Source organism: Haliotis rufescens, unplaced genomic scaffold (assembly GCF_023055435.1).
Source record: "Haliotis rufescens isolate VD_foot unplaced genomic scaffold, xgHalRufe1.0.p SCAF_4, whole genome shotgun sequence".
NCBI lineage: Eukaryota > Metazoa > Mollusca > Gastropoda > Lepetellida > Haliotidae > Haliotis > Haliotis rufescens.
In genome coordinates, this window is record NW_025964112.1 from 64,531,841 (window position 1) to 64,546,972 (window position 15,132).

Here is a 15,132-nt window from a genome sequence, read left to right on the forward strand (position 1 = left end):
GTCATCCTATAGCCACTGTGCTCACCTGGCATCTGCTGATATTACCCTGTGGCGTATATGTATATAATGTATGGGGAAAACTATCCTTAAAGGAATATGACATGCTCGAAACCACTCATCTCTATTTTTGTAAGAAAATCCAGGCTCTTAGTAAGCGCATGCCTGATGAAATAGTAAGAGATTCAGTTTGAGTAATATTCATACAAGGACACATTGATCAACAAACTTGGTAAATTTTGCAAACAAATTCAATGTATCTTTTCAAGCCAATGTTTCTAGTCCGACTTGGACAGTTTAGATATAAAGCAACACTAGATAACAAGAACAAGTGGTGACATGACATCACCCATTTTAGCCTACTACGTCCTGTCTCCAAAATTATGATTTGTCTGATGAATAATGATTACATAATATACTGAACCAAATTAAAAACTTCACAATCCTAAAATTTTAACATTTTGACCAGTTATCATTGTGGGCCCTTATTGTGTATTTAAACTGTAATGGCCACGTATTGTCTTCAGATAACACCCGTTTTTGTGCAGGCACAGCACTATAGTGGCAAAAGTGCAACTGGTCACGTGGCCATAATACCGCACGTGTTTTCAGCCATACTTGTTAGCAGTCATTAACAAAAAAAGAAAAACACAAGAAAACAAAAGTCTTTACGGCCATTTAACATGCCACGCCTTTCAAATGTGCAACGTGAACGTGCCATCGGCATGTTGCAGACGGGAACGTCCGTAGCTGAAGTCGCAAGGCCGATGGGTTGTAGTCGACGGACTGTTTATGATTTACAGACGCGTCTACAGCAAACGGGTACCACCGCTGATCGCCCTCGGCCAGGTCGACTACGTGTGACGTCACACGCAGAGGATCGTCAGATTGGCTTACGTCACCTCCGTATCCGATTTTTGACGGCTACATCAACCAGAAATGAACTGTATAGGGGTAGACTGAGTGCGCAAACTCTTCGAAACCCTCTGAGAACCGCTCACCATACTGCGGGACGATTCTGACTCAATTACACAGACGTCAACGTCAATTGTGGGCACAGCAACACTTACGATGGACTCAGAGGAATTGGAATCAAGTCGTCTTCAGTGATGAATCCCGATTTAATCTTCGATTTGCTGATGGTAGGGCGAGGGTGTGGAGGCGCTGTCATGAACGTTACGCCTAGTGTTGTGTACAGGAAGTTGACAGATTTCGAGGCGGAAGTGTGATGGTGTGGGGTGCTTTCTGTGGCAATGCACGTTCCAGGCTTCTTGTCATCCGTGGCAACCTCAATGCTGCTCCTTACCGCGACCAGGTACTGGCACCAGAACTTCTGCCTTTTATGGCAGCACATGGACCCGGTTTGATCTTCCAACACGACAATGCCAGACCCCACACATCAATTTTGACAAGGAATTTCCTTCAGAATGCGGGAGTCAACGTTATGGACAGGCCGTCAAGGTCTCCCGACCTCAATCCCATCGAACACGACTGGGATGCTGTGAGTATGTGTCGTGGAGCATTTGTCTGTTGTCTGGTTGTCTATTGTTGACATTTGCATTTTCCACATCTCCTCTGTATCTGACGCTGAAACAAAAACGGCCTGCTTTTGTGTCTCTAAACCTTCTCAAATAATCCGATACAAAACATACATGTATACACGTATATGTTCCGTTTTTCTTCTCGATATTATGAATTCTGGTCATCCTTTACTGCATAATAGTTCGTGTCACCGAAGTACAAATGTTGCCCTGTGGAATATAAAGTGCAGGTGCACAATATGGAAAATGATATCCATTGCTTCGAGTCTGCTCTCCAGATGAAACAAAGTCCATAATAGGATGGGAAGTTAGCGGTCCAGGAAAGAACTTTGTAGAGGTGATTTAGTCATCTAAAGACATATTGCTTCCATCTTTATTTCACATGTGGTTTAATTCCATTTTCGATAAAGGTGCTTGTCCCATACCATTGTCGCAATCAGACATAGCCCAATGGCATTGAAAGGCTGACGTCAGTTCATCTAACAACTACAAACACACCTTACAAATACCAGAAACACAAAATAAAAAAACAACAAATATGTGATTCGAAGAAAGCATTTAATTTAAATCAATGAAACCTTTGTCGACCGACTTGGCAATGCCTTCGTCTGTTTACCGTGATAAACTGTGTTTATGCTCCGTGTATGTGCTGACAAAAGCTGACACCGTCACAGGAACTGTATGCTTATGTGAAATCACGTGTACGTTGTTAAGACTAGTTTGTTTTTCATCAAGGAGTTATCGAGGAAAGATCAACAATGTCTGGCATGGAGTTTAGTTATATCAAAATTGTGTTCCATTTATTCTTTGAATATTGATGTTTTTCATTTCCTTTGAGTACTTACTTGTACATACATGTTTCAACTTAGAAGCGCTTGGTGTTGTAATATTGTAATACTATATTTGTCTTCTGCGCCACCACAGAACGACTACACAACGTTGTGGCCAGAGTGCCAAGGCGCTGTCATCTGTAGGTTCTGTTTGGGTTCTTAACGTCGAGCGATGTATGTCAAAAGACCAAAGACATGCCCAACGATATATGTCTAAAAATTTGGTAATATATAGAAGACAATTAATTTGTAAATTTGTGTCGAGCTGAGTTGAACTGAGTTTAGTTGGGTTGAGTTGACTTAAACTTATGACTCTGACAGTAATGATATATATGTAATTACAATTTTTTATTGGGATATTAGCTACGGGAAATTGTCATGCTGAAAGATTTCAGACACTGATGCTGCATGTTTGGTAATGGTCAGGCGACAATGTTGCAATATTAAACACATTACCAAATGCCAAGTTATTGCCACATACAAATAGTTATAATAACTGTGAAAAACTAAGAACTAAATGTGACTTATTATTTTGGCGCAAACTAAAACAACTACTCGATCACTATTCGATGACTTGTAACCTTCTGCCCCCATTGTGTTGTGATAAAGAGTAAATCCATAATACGAAAGCTGTTTATGACATGCTGTTTCTATTAATGTTGGCTGTTTCTATGTTGATGCCGTGATTTCTGGAAGCGGTGGTATCTATTGTATGTCCCCCATCACCTGTAATTACCCCGAAGTAATAATCGATACCATAATTAGTACCGCTAATACCTACATGCCTCGAGAGAATTCCTTTTAATTACTGAAAGTAGAATCGCGCGTCCATACAGCCCCGATGCACAGGACATGGGGTAGACACGGGTCACCAAGGTCCCTGGGGTGGGGTAGATTGAGATTTTCGCTGTCCCTGGGGACGGTAGATCGGATGGGAGAAATGTTGAACAGATTTATAACAAAAAAACCTCCTTGACATGACGACAAAATGGCCACTGAGGGTACACAATGCCGGAGTCAGTGGAACGCGGAAACACGCAAAGCTGTCATCGCGATGAAGAGTGATTGTTTACCTCATTAGTGATATATTCAATGCCTACTTTAGGTATAGATCCACCTTAGTAATGCAGTAGTAGGCTTAGCCACACTTATGGCCATAGTGATGGTACCGCTGTGAGTGGTCATTGAAACACTCCAGTAAACACTCCTGTATAGTCTGTCAGTATTGCTGTGTAGCTATGAGGTGGGGGTTGTGATGTAGTCTGTCAGTATTGCTGTGTAGCTATGAGGTGGGGGTTGTGATGTAGTCTGTCAGTATTGCTGTGTAGCTATGAGGTGGGGGTTGTGATGTAGTCTGTCAGTATTGCTGTGTAGCTATGAGGTGGGGGTTGTGATGTAGTCTGTCAGTATTGCTGTGTAGCTATGAGGTGGGGGTTGTGATGTAGTCTGTCAGTATTGCTGTGTAGCTATGAGGTGGGGGTTGTGATGTAGTCTGTCAGTATTGCTGTGTAGCTATGAGGTGGGGGTTGTGATGTAGTCTGTCAGTATTGCTGTGTAGCTATGAGGTGGGGGTTGTGATGTAGGCAACACTGACTGCGGTCAACTCGGACTATCTGACTGCGGACCAACTGACACTGACTACGGACCAACTAATGTCCGTTAATGTTGTACTCGATCCGACTGCTGAGTTATATACTTTTTTATTTAATGTTGTACTCAAACCGACTGCTGATTTATATATTTAATGTTGTACTCGATCCGACTGCAGAGTTATATATATATTTAATGTAGTCGAGACACGACTGCTGAGTTATAACCGTAATGTTGTACTCGACATGACTGGGGGGCTATATACTTAATGTTGTATGCGACATGACTGCTGAATTATATACTTAATAATGTTCTCAACATGACTGGTAGGTTATATACTTAATGTTGTATTCGACATGACTGGTGAGTTATACTTAATGTTGTACTCGACATGACTGGTGAGTTATACTTAATGTTGTACTCGACATGACTGGTGAGTTATACTTAATGTTGTACTCGACATGACTGGTGTGTTATACTTAATGTTGTACTCGACATGACTGGTGAATAATTACTGCCCAGTTACATACTTACCTATCTATACCCAACATGTCCCCCAAGTTGTGACCACGGAATGCCAGAGACGCTGTCCATGTCGACGTATGTTGACGTAATCTGTCGTCTGCTTCTTTCCTTTCAGCTGCAACATGTCCGCCGCTCCAGCTCGACTCGACTCTAGTGGCCACTGACAACGTCACTTCCGTCGAGGCTGGGAGTGACGTCAATGTCACGTGTGAGACTGGCTTCACCTTGCCAGACGGACAGAAGACACAGAATCTACGCTGCCAGCTAAACATTACAGGCAATGCAACATGGGATGGGTCGTTACAAAGCTGTTCACGTAAGTCGTTGAATGGTTCACGTAAGTCGTTAAGGGTTTCACGTAAGTCCTAAGGGCTAAAGAAGACACAGTAATATAAAAGGATCGGCTGTTCTTGAACTTCTCTCGAGTAGTACATATGATTGCAGAATATATTGACATGTAAGTGGAGAGTGAGTGAGTATGGTTTTACGCCGCTTTTGGTAATATTCCAGCAATATCACGGCGGGGGACAACAGAAATGGGCTTCATACATTGTGCTCATGTAGGCAATCGAACCCGGATCTTTGGCGTGACGAGCAAACGCTTTAACCACTAGGTTATTCCACCGCCCCGTGTTAGTGTAGAGACGAGACGGGGTGGAAGCCCGTTACACTATTACTACTATACAACGTCTGTGACATGCATTACACGGGATTTACCCCCGCAATTTGATGATACGCCTTTATGTTTAAATGACCCTCTGCTACAGTACAGCTGCAAAGCGCCTTAAGCCAAACCAACTCACCGACTAATCGGCAGACATCGACACTCCACTTGGCATAAGTGATAACTCGACACATATGACACCCAAGACTTAAGCCCCCTTTACACAGGGCTGCGACCTTTGTGCCTCCTTTGAGCGATCAAAAACTGGCCAGGACGCTCAATCATGTATCTATGTAACTACCAGGAGTTGTTCAGCAGTAACTGCTCGAGTTGTTAAGCGTCTGCAACCACAGTGAAACACTGCAGGTACAAACCCTCTATTTATAGGCAGGCCGAGGAGGCATTACAGGTAGCTCAAAGGTGGCAGAAAAGAGGCAGAAGCATTGCCATGGTGTCTAAAGGGTTGCCGTGGTCGCCGAATGGAGGCACAGCGGTCGCCACAGTCATCGTTCAATGCACGCTGTTGGTCGCCCAAAGGAGGCACAGGGGAGGCAGAAGCATCGCCCAGATTGACGGGAAAGATTTGCAACAGAACGCACCTTTTACCTCGCGACCATGCGACTACCACTGTGCCTTCATTCTGCAACAACGGCAATGCTTGTGCCTCCCTTCTGCCTCCTTTGAGCCTCCTTTGAGCCACCTTTGAGCAACCAGCCTCCTCGGCGACCTTGTTCGAAAACATGTTCCAAAATTCATTGCGACCATGGCGTCCATGGCGATGTCTGAAAATCCCGTGTCCCACCTTGGAACGACCTAGGCAACCATTCTGCCTCCTTTGAGCCTCCAACGACGACCTGGCAAATTGTATGGTCGCACACTGGAGGCACCAAGGTCGCCATCCTGTGTAAAGGCCCCACAAGTGAGCGAGTTGGATTTAACGCGGCTTTTAACAGTATTCAAGTTATGTCGCGGCGTGTCAGCTTAATGAGGAAGGAAATCCCGAAGTGATGCACGTCTCGGACGTTTACCACTTTGGTGAAACTGGTATGGTGCTGAAGAACCCAGAAACATAATCGGGTCGAACCGGGATTCGAACCCACAATCTTAGGTTTCTGGCGGGCCCAGGGGTGTCTAGATCCAGACGGTCACACTGAGATTTTTACATCATACTGTTTGAGTTTACAGAGAGATTTGGTTTGGGTTTTTTGTGTGAAATTGAGTGAACTGAGACTGCCAGTTTCACAGAGCCGAGTCTCCCTTTAACTAGATCCATCTATGCTAACCTGGATTAACACTTCAGCAGTCATGTCATTGGATATTATTCGGGCAAGATAAGCAGCTCATGCAGCAAATGTGCGTGTATCGTTATACACTGTAATCAATTACGATTAGGTGCAGTCGTTAGGTGCATAGCAATTACTGACACCTAGAAAAGCCTGGCATAAATACTAGTAGTATTCAACACAAGACTATTTGTGTCTAACAAGCCAGTAGCACATCACGTTGAAATAACGGTGGAAATGTCACAGCATATGCTGTTCAAGTATCACAAACGATAGGTTAGAATCTCAGCAGTAGGGTTAAGAGAGTTTTAAAATGATTAAACCAATTATCAGTAGATATACCTTCGGATTTACTTTAATGAGAATACCATTTTTTTACAGTTTTTCGGAACAAGTGACAATCTATGTTCTTTGCAGCATCAACTATTTCTTGAAGAACGTTATGTTCGTACTCCATTTTCTTCGAACGACAAAATTTTGGGCTCCGGGTAGACATATTTTTAAATACAGTTACTTGATTACTTGATCAACCACCGATCTGATAAAATCAACCACAGATTTCCAGCCTTGGAGTAGAGAAATGCGATAGATGGATAAATGTATGATACAGGAAACGTTAGATCAGCAGATGTATACTGAACTATCTAAGTTACGCAACGACAAGCACACCCCATGTGAAGGAATAGTGGTATGTTGATTCTGCTGTGGATCTCTATCAACCATTGTTATCGTGTTTGTACTAACTCGGAGGATTTGCCTGCTATTGGTCACGCATCTTCGATTATCCAGGGTATAATATCCAATCGTCCAAGGCGAGTTGCGTCCCTTGGGCACGCCAGAAACCTATGATTCTGGATTCGAATCCCGGTTCACCCCGATTATGTTTCTAGGTTTGTCAGCACCACGCCCGTGCTCGTGGGTTTCACCGAAGTGGTAAACGTCTGAGACCTGCACTAGGCTAACATTCCTCGTTTAGCTGCCGTGCCGTCATATAACTGGAATACTGTTAAAACCGGAGTTAAACATAACTCACTCTCTCTCTTACGTAGCACATAATATTTTCCGGTTATGAAGTGAGATGATGTGAAATGAAATTTACAAATGATTTTTGCACATATATGATAACAGTAATCTCACTGGACGGGCTATTTCTAGAGGCATGCCTTTCGATTCCAACTCAAAACAAAGCGAATGGGTCCGCCAAGGTATTTTCTCATAACAGAAAGAAGATAATAGCCCGGATAAGCAAGGCTATTGGTCACGTGACCCCGTGACAACACACACACACACACACACACACACACACACACACATATATATATATAAACAACAAACTCGCCCCCCCCCCCCCCCCATGTTGGGAAATTGCATATTAACTTATTAACAAACATTTCACGAACAAATATTTTTCAAACAATCCATTTATATGATAAACTTAGTCAACACTGAGTGTGTGTTGAATCTGTGTATATTCATAGCGTTGGTTTTCAGCCGCGACGTGCACAACCATCCCGGAAGTGACGAGTGCCCACGTGACGTACAGCTCGGTGACGTATGGAAGTGTGCTCTCTATAACGTGTTCATCGGGGAGGTTCCGAGACATCTACCCCTCGAGACTCAACCTGTCCTGTAACGCCACGGGGGAGTGGGAAGTGCAGGACGTCAACACCACCACCCTCGACTGCAAATGTAACCTCACTTACTGCTTCCATGGCAACAACTTTCAAATACACCCCATCTACAAAATTACCATGTCCAACGCCATCTGTTGGAGGGTCAAGCGTGAACCAGTGATCTAGCGTATCTCTACCAGGGCACCGTTGCACAAAGCTTTCCTCCCACATTAAGCTGACACGCCGCGATATAACTGGAATACTGTTAAAAGCGGCGTTAAACCCAACTCACACTCCGAAACGTTGTGTTCCTCATAATAAAGACCTTGATATCTTCTCTACCTTATAAACATAGATTGCCCAGGATAATCGACAAAAACAAAATTGATCGTAGGATATTCTGGGTGTTTAAGTCTCCTCATTTCGCTGAGTACAAATGTGTGATTTGAAGTTGTGACATATCCTGTTTCTTTAGCCAGCACCGCATTCATTTAAATGTTTAGGATACACTGCTAATTTCGATGTTTGTTAATCATTACGAATACTCGTTGCTTTAACGTTTAAGCCTTGATAGTTAAGAGTAACTTTCATTAACCTATTGTATGACACTAACTTGATTTCTTGTCCATCTCTTATATGACAATTTGAATGGCTAACCGGGTAATTCGCTGTTCAGAATTGCGTCCCCTGGACGTGCAAGGATCCGCTGACAGTGTACTGGAATCCCGGTTTCGAATCTAAGGTGCTGTAATTCGCTGTTCAGAGTTGCGTCCCTTGGTCGTGCAAGGATCCGTTGCTAGTGTACTGGAATTTCAGGTTCAAATTTCAGGTGCTGTAATTCATTGTTCAGAGTTACATCCCTTGCTCTTGCAAGGATCTACTGATAGCCTACTGAAATCCTAGGTTCGTAGTGTTTATTATCCCTGGTCTGACAGCCCCATATCCGCACGCATGGTTAACGTCAACCCGCATCCCTTTGTGCTTTCCTCTCACGCCCTGATAAAACTATATTACTGTTTAAAAACGGCGTAAAACACAACTCATTCCCCTAGCGACCACCCTATGTGTGTCATTGTACTCTGACATCATGGGCGGATGCTCACACTATCAACCACTGGTTTGTTTGACCTAGGCTCGATTATTGTATTGTGCTCACACAATATATTCTCCCTGACTTCCAGCTTGTGTCTGTTGCCAGCTATGACAATCGGGTACGTCGGGTGCCGACAGTCCTCCACCGGGGCTCTGAACGTGTCCCTCTCAGGAACAAGTAGCCACAGTCACTGCCTCATTCACTGCAGGGATAACAACATGCTCTACAGCGGCTTTCAAGGAGGCGACTGCTACTGTGGAAACCTCACCGCGTTCGGAACCAACGTGAACAACACCGGCTGTAACACGTCTTGTGGTTACAACCCCGACGTCATGTGTGGAGGGGCAGACGGCAGGATGAGCGTCTATGTGACCTTTGGTGAGTTTGTTTTTCATTGTGAACACGGTGCTCGCTTTGGGGGAGGGGGCTTGGTTGTCTAGTGATACCTCTTTCCGTGCAAACTAGTCGGACCAGAAAGCTGAACATCCACTGCATCGTGGCCGGTGTCATTAGAAAGTACTATTGTGGCGAGGCTACCAAGTTACTAGTAAGGGGTCAGTCATTTAACATTTGCAAAAGGGGGAGGGTGGACGGGGTGGGTAGGTTCAAAGTGGGGTGGTTATTTCACAAATTGATAAAATAATCTGTTACCGCACGCAGGACAGGTATGTGAAAGTTACGTTGTAGCACGTTTCTACAACATATTAGCTTCTAACGTGGGACAGGTATGTGACAGTTACGTTGTAGCATGTTACTACCATACATTAGCTTCTAACGCGGTATGTGACAGTTACATTGTAGCATGTTATTACTTTACATTACCTTCTAACGCGGGACAGGTATGTGACAGTTACATTGTAGCATGTTACTACCATACATTAGCTTCTAACGCGGTATGTGACAGTTACATTGTAGCATGTTACTACTATACATTAGCTTCTAACGCGGGACAGGTATGTGACAGTTACGTTGTAGCATGTTGCTACTATACATTAGCTTCTAACGTGGGACAGGTATGTGACAGCGACGTTGTAGCATGTTACTACAATACATTAGCTTCTAACGCGGTATGTGACAGTTACGTTGTGGCATGTTACTACAATACATTAGCTTCTAACGCGGTATGTGACAGCGACGCTGTAGCATGTTACTACAATACATTAGCTTCTAACGCGGTATGTGACAGTTACGTTGTAGCATGTTACATGTTATGTTTTCTTTTAGCCAACACCTGGTGTCATATATATATTATATATATATACTCTTCAAAAAAAGAAAAGCAAAGCTAGATTTGTGTGAGGTAGGAAAATACATTTATACGAGGAACCGTACAAGCTAAAATGTTGTGGAGAGAACACTTGGTGATTGTAGTCATCTCAATTATCGGTGCATAGGAAAAGCCCAAGGTTAAGGTCAGCTACCTTAATCGCAGTTGAGGCCACACCCTGTGTTGACGACACCAATGCAGTTGTTGTTGACGATGTTGTCGACTCAATATGACGCGTCGAACAGGACGTCCTGCTCGTAGACCTGCTGCTCTTAAACGGGTTTCGTACAGTCTGGTCGGAGATTCTGCGCAGTCCGGGTATTTTTGATGCGCTTGAGGTGGTTTTGGCGCAGGTGGATGTAGCGATCTTGGGCGGGATGGTTACTCTTGGTCGTCCCGACCTTGGCCGATCACGTGTTGACCCATGACGTTGTTCTTTGCACTTCTGTTAATCTTGGCATGTTGTTGAACTGTCACTGTTCGATTTACGCAGATGCCAGGCAATCAAAAAACCTAAACTTTAATACCGTTCATAGTGGTGCGCACGTGCAGTACGTGCAGCTCCATGGCCCTTTTGTTAATGCACTGGGTGCGTTTTTCCGAATCGTACGTGTTTCCCGACTAATGTCCTTGCTGTGATCATTCTGACCCGTGAAATTTGTCACTGACACTATAACACATTAAACCTCTTCATTTTGCATCTCTTGGCCACTAATGTTGCTTTTATGGCCAAAAATATCCGTATTGCGTTTCGTTTTTTGAAGAGTTTATATTTTGATAACAAGGCCCAACATTTCTTTGCAGATGGCTGTTATTCTATGACCAACTCAAGCGTCTTCATGTCTTCGTTACCCATTGTTGGCAAAAGTTATGTAACATGTAAGGAACATTGCCGTGGACTTGATTTTCCAATAGCCATGGTAACTAGATCCTACCTTTGCCAATGCACCAACACGACGTCTGGTATCAGTGCTGTGCGGATCTCCCCCGACGTGTGTAATCTGCCGATACAAGACCTTGTGAGACCGTTCAGCGCCGCGACAACCGTCCGCGTGTGGACACTAGGTAAGTGACGGGGAGAGGTTCCGTAGCGTTTTGTGTCTGTTCCGCTCTCTAGTGTTGTTACAGTGTCTAGTCCCTACTGCACTGTCTAGTGCTGTTACAGCCTATAGTGTCTGTTCCGCTCTCTAGTGTTGTTACAGTGTCTAGTCCCTACTGCACTGTCTAGTGCTGTTACAGCCTATAGTGTCTGTTCCGCTCTCTAGTGTTGTTACAGTGTCTAGTCCCTACTGCACTGTCTAGTGCTGTTACAGCCTGTAGTGTCTGTTCCGCTCTCTAGTGTTGTTACAGTGTCTAGTCCCTACTGCACTGTCTAGTGCTGTTACAGCCTATAGTGTCTGTTCCGCTCTCTAGTGTTGTTACAGTGTCTAGTCCCTACTGCACTGTCTAGTGCTGTTACAGCCTATAGTGTCTGTTCCGCTCTCTAGTGTTGTTACAGTGTCAAGCGTATGGTTCACTGTCTGGTGTTTTTATAGCGTTAAGCGTCTGTTCCACTCTCTAGTGCTGTTTCAGTGTCTAGTGCCCACTCCACTGTCTAGTGCTTTTATAGCGTTTAGCGTCTGGTTCACTCTCTAGTGACCGCCTCCGTGGTCAAGTGGTAGAGCGTCCGCCCGGAGAGCAGAAGGTCCGGGGTTCGATCCCCGGTCGCATCATACCAAAAGACGTTAAAAGATGGTACTTGTTGTTACCCTGTCTGGCGCTCGGCATTAAGGGGCTAAAACAAGGACTAGTCGGCTCGGAGTCAGTATGCTGTGTCTGAGTGGGGTATTCATGTTAAACTGCGGCATGGTATCTCAGTGGGCTAGCACTATAAATCGGCATCAGTCCGGACTAGTACAAGCAGCCACACACACACACGTGCATGCACGTCGCTATATAAGTGCAATGATCTTGGACGCGACGTTAAACCCAATTTCACCTCACCTCACCCCACTCTCTAATGTTGTTATAGTGTCTATTGTTTGGTTCACTCTCTGGTGCTGTTACAGTGACTAGTACCTACTTCACTGTCTAGTGCTGTTAAGGTGTCTAGCGTCTACTCCATTGTCTAGTGCTGTTACAGCCTATAGCGTCTGTTTCACTCTCTAGTGTTGTCACAGTGTCTAGTGTATGGTCTGCTGTCTAGATCTGTTATAGCGTCTAGTGCCCACTCCACTGTCTAGTGCTTTTATAGCGTTTAGCGTCTGTTCCACTCTCTAGTGGTGTTACAGTGTCTAGTGTCTGGTTCACTTTCTAGTGCTGTTACAGTGTCAAGTGTCTGGTTCACTCTCTAGTGCTGTTACAGTGTCTAGTACCTACTTCACTGTCTAGTGCTGTAAAGGTGTCTAGCGTCTACTTCACTGCATAGTGCTGTTACAGCCTTTAGCGTCTGTTCCACTCTCTAGTGTTGTCACAGTGTCTAGTGTCTGGTTCACTCTCTGGTGCTGTTACAGTGTCTTGTGTCTAGTTCACCCTCTAGTTCTGTTACAGTGGCTAGTGCCTACTCCAGTTTCTAGTGTTGATACAGTGTCTTCTGTCTGTTCCACTGTCCAGTGCTGATACAGTGTCTCGTGGCTAGTGTAGACAAATAATACATATGGGCCAAAACATAATTTCAACGATACATTCCTGATGTCAACTTTGAATCCCTAAAAAAAACATGAATCTGATGAAACCATAGATATTGATCACCGTGGGTGTTGCCATGGATATATAAAGTGAGTATTATCCAACAGAGCAGGAGCCGCTGCTGGCTGACAGCTGCGAGAACCTCTACAAGGGCGGCATCTGCATGCACGGCTACTACTACACCTCCAACAACACCAGGATCTACTGTCGCTTTAAAGGTAAACGCCACTAACATTCCCGTCACTCCTTATTGGGGATACTGTGTCCACAAAATCGATTAAAAAAATCAGATAATTTACAATTCAGCTTTACATGAACAAATAAACACAACCATTGGAGCGATAAACTACATACGTGTGTAATGTGTATGCTGCAAATGTGTGACCTAGTGTTCCTTGTGATGTGAATGTAGATGACACGGTGTGCGACGACTACTGGGTCGGATACAACGGCAGCTGCTACTACTTCAGCAAATTCACCGCGACGTTCAGCGCCTCCTACAGCCACTGCCTGTCACAGAACGCGCATCTGGTGGCCATACAGTCGAGCCAGGAGCAGCTGATTCTTAAGGAAGCATTCTACAGTGAGAGAGAGATTTTACGTGCGCTAATTGAGTTGGCTAGTGCCTTCCCGCGTTTGGAGACCCCGAACCCATGTCTAGTCGCTGTCTCCACCGTCTAGCGATTGATCCATTACTTAGTTATTGATCTGCTGCTAAGTTATTGATCCACTGCCTAGTGATTGATATACTGCCTTGTGATTGGTCCAGTGCCTCGTGATGGTCCAGTGCCTAGTGGTTGGCCCTCTGCCTAGTGATTGACCCACTGCCTAGTGATTGATCCGTTGACTAGTGATTGACCCACTGCCCAGTGATTGATCCGTTGCCTAGTAATGGACCCACAGCCTTGTTATTGGTCCAGTGCCTTGTGATTGGTCCAGTGCCTAGTGATGGTCCACTGCCTAGTAATTGATCCGTTGCCTAGTGATTGATCTTTTGGTCATTGGGCTCCAATATACCTTTGTGTTATCAAAGTACGAGCGAATTTAATGGCACGAACGTCTGAAGTTAACACACAAACCTTCAGAAGTTGCATATTTTAGTATATTTTATTGGAAATAAACTCCAAAACGACACTTAATTCACTGCCTGGAACGTACTCTCTTTCAGATTTCCGTAACTTTCGAGCTCGGAATAATGCGTGGTTTGTAGGGTTGTACGACGCCCGCGAGAGCGCATCCTTCCAGTGGACTGATGGCGGCCTCGTGTCCTACACCAGCTTCCTCTCCAGCGAACCCAGCCGACCCTTCCAGGAGCGCTGCGTGGTAGTTGCCCGTGAAGACGACGACGTCAGCTGGTACGACCGGGAATGTAGCGATGAAGAAAACTTCATCTGTGAAAGACGACCAGGTACAGTGACTACACAAATAGCATCGGAACAAATTCCCATGCTATACGTCATAATTCATTGAGTGAACGACTGTTTGAGTGAGTGGTTGAGTTGGGTTACGCCGCTTTACCTTTATCACGGCATGTCAGCGTGTGACGAAAGCCCGAAGTGATGCGGTTCTCAGACGTTACCACTTCGGTGAAACCCACGAGCACTGGTATGGCACTGACAAACCTAGAAACATAATCGGGGCAAATCGTGATTCGAACCCACAATCATAGGTTTCTGGCGTGCCCAGTAGATGCACTTCTGCACAGCGAATTGCGGCGCCTCAGACGACTGGGCCACCCTTTCCCCTCAAACCGTATGAACGGAGCTTGCGAAGTAACTTCTTATTTAATGGAATCTCTCGCTAAACTTCCTTTGTAAACTTGACTTCCTGGTCACAACATGAAAAAGAAGATGCGACACATTGTAGTAACATGTGTCCTGTGATTCTAATGGGGGGCACGGGTGGCCCAGTCGTCTAAGGCGCCGCGATTCGCTGTGCAGAGTTGCGTCCCTTGGGCACGCCAGAAACCTATGATTGTGGGTTCGAATCCCGGTTCGCCCCGATTATGTTTCTAGTTTTGTCAGCACCATACCCGTGCTCGTGGGTTTCACCGAAGTGTTAA

General features: G+C 44.8%; 1 protein-coding gene across 1 annotated transcript in view; it reads left to right on the forward strand.

Annotated features, from left to right (window-relative positions):
* LOC124129714 overlaps window positions 1-15,132 on the forward strand; it is a 73,562-nt gene that overhangs the window by 21,950 nt on the left and 36,480 nt on the right. The window contains exons 2-8 of the mRNA XM_048382380.1: window positions 4,599-4,799; window positions 7,922-8,119; window positions 9,242-9,514; window positions 11,208-11,468; window positions 13,178-13,288; window positions 13,483-13,653; window positions 14,239-14,478. Of these exons, the coding sequence (XP_048238337.1) occupies window positions 4,599-4,799; window positions 7,922-8,119; window positions 9,242-9,514; window positions 11,208-11,468; window positions 13,178-13,288; window positions 13,483-13,653; window positions 14,239-14,478 (1,455 nt within the window). The remainder of the gene's footprint in view (window positions 1-4,598; window positions 4,800-7,921; window positions 8,120-9,241; window positions 9,515-11,207; window positions 11,469-13,177; window positions 13,289-13,482; window positions 13,654-14,238; window positions 14,479-15,132) is intronic.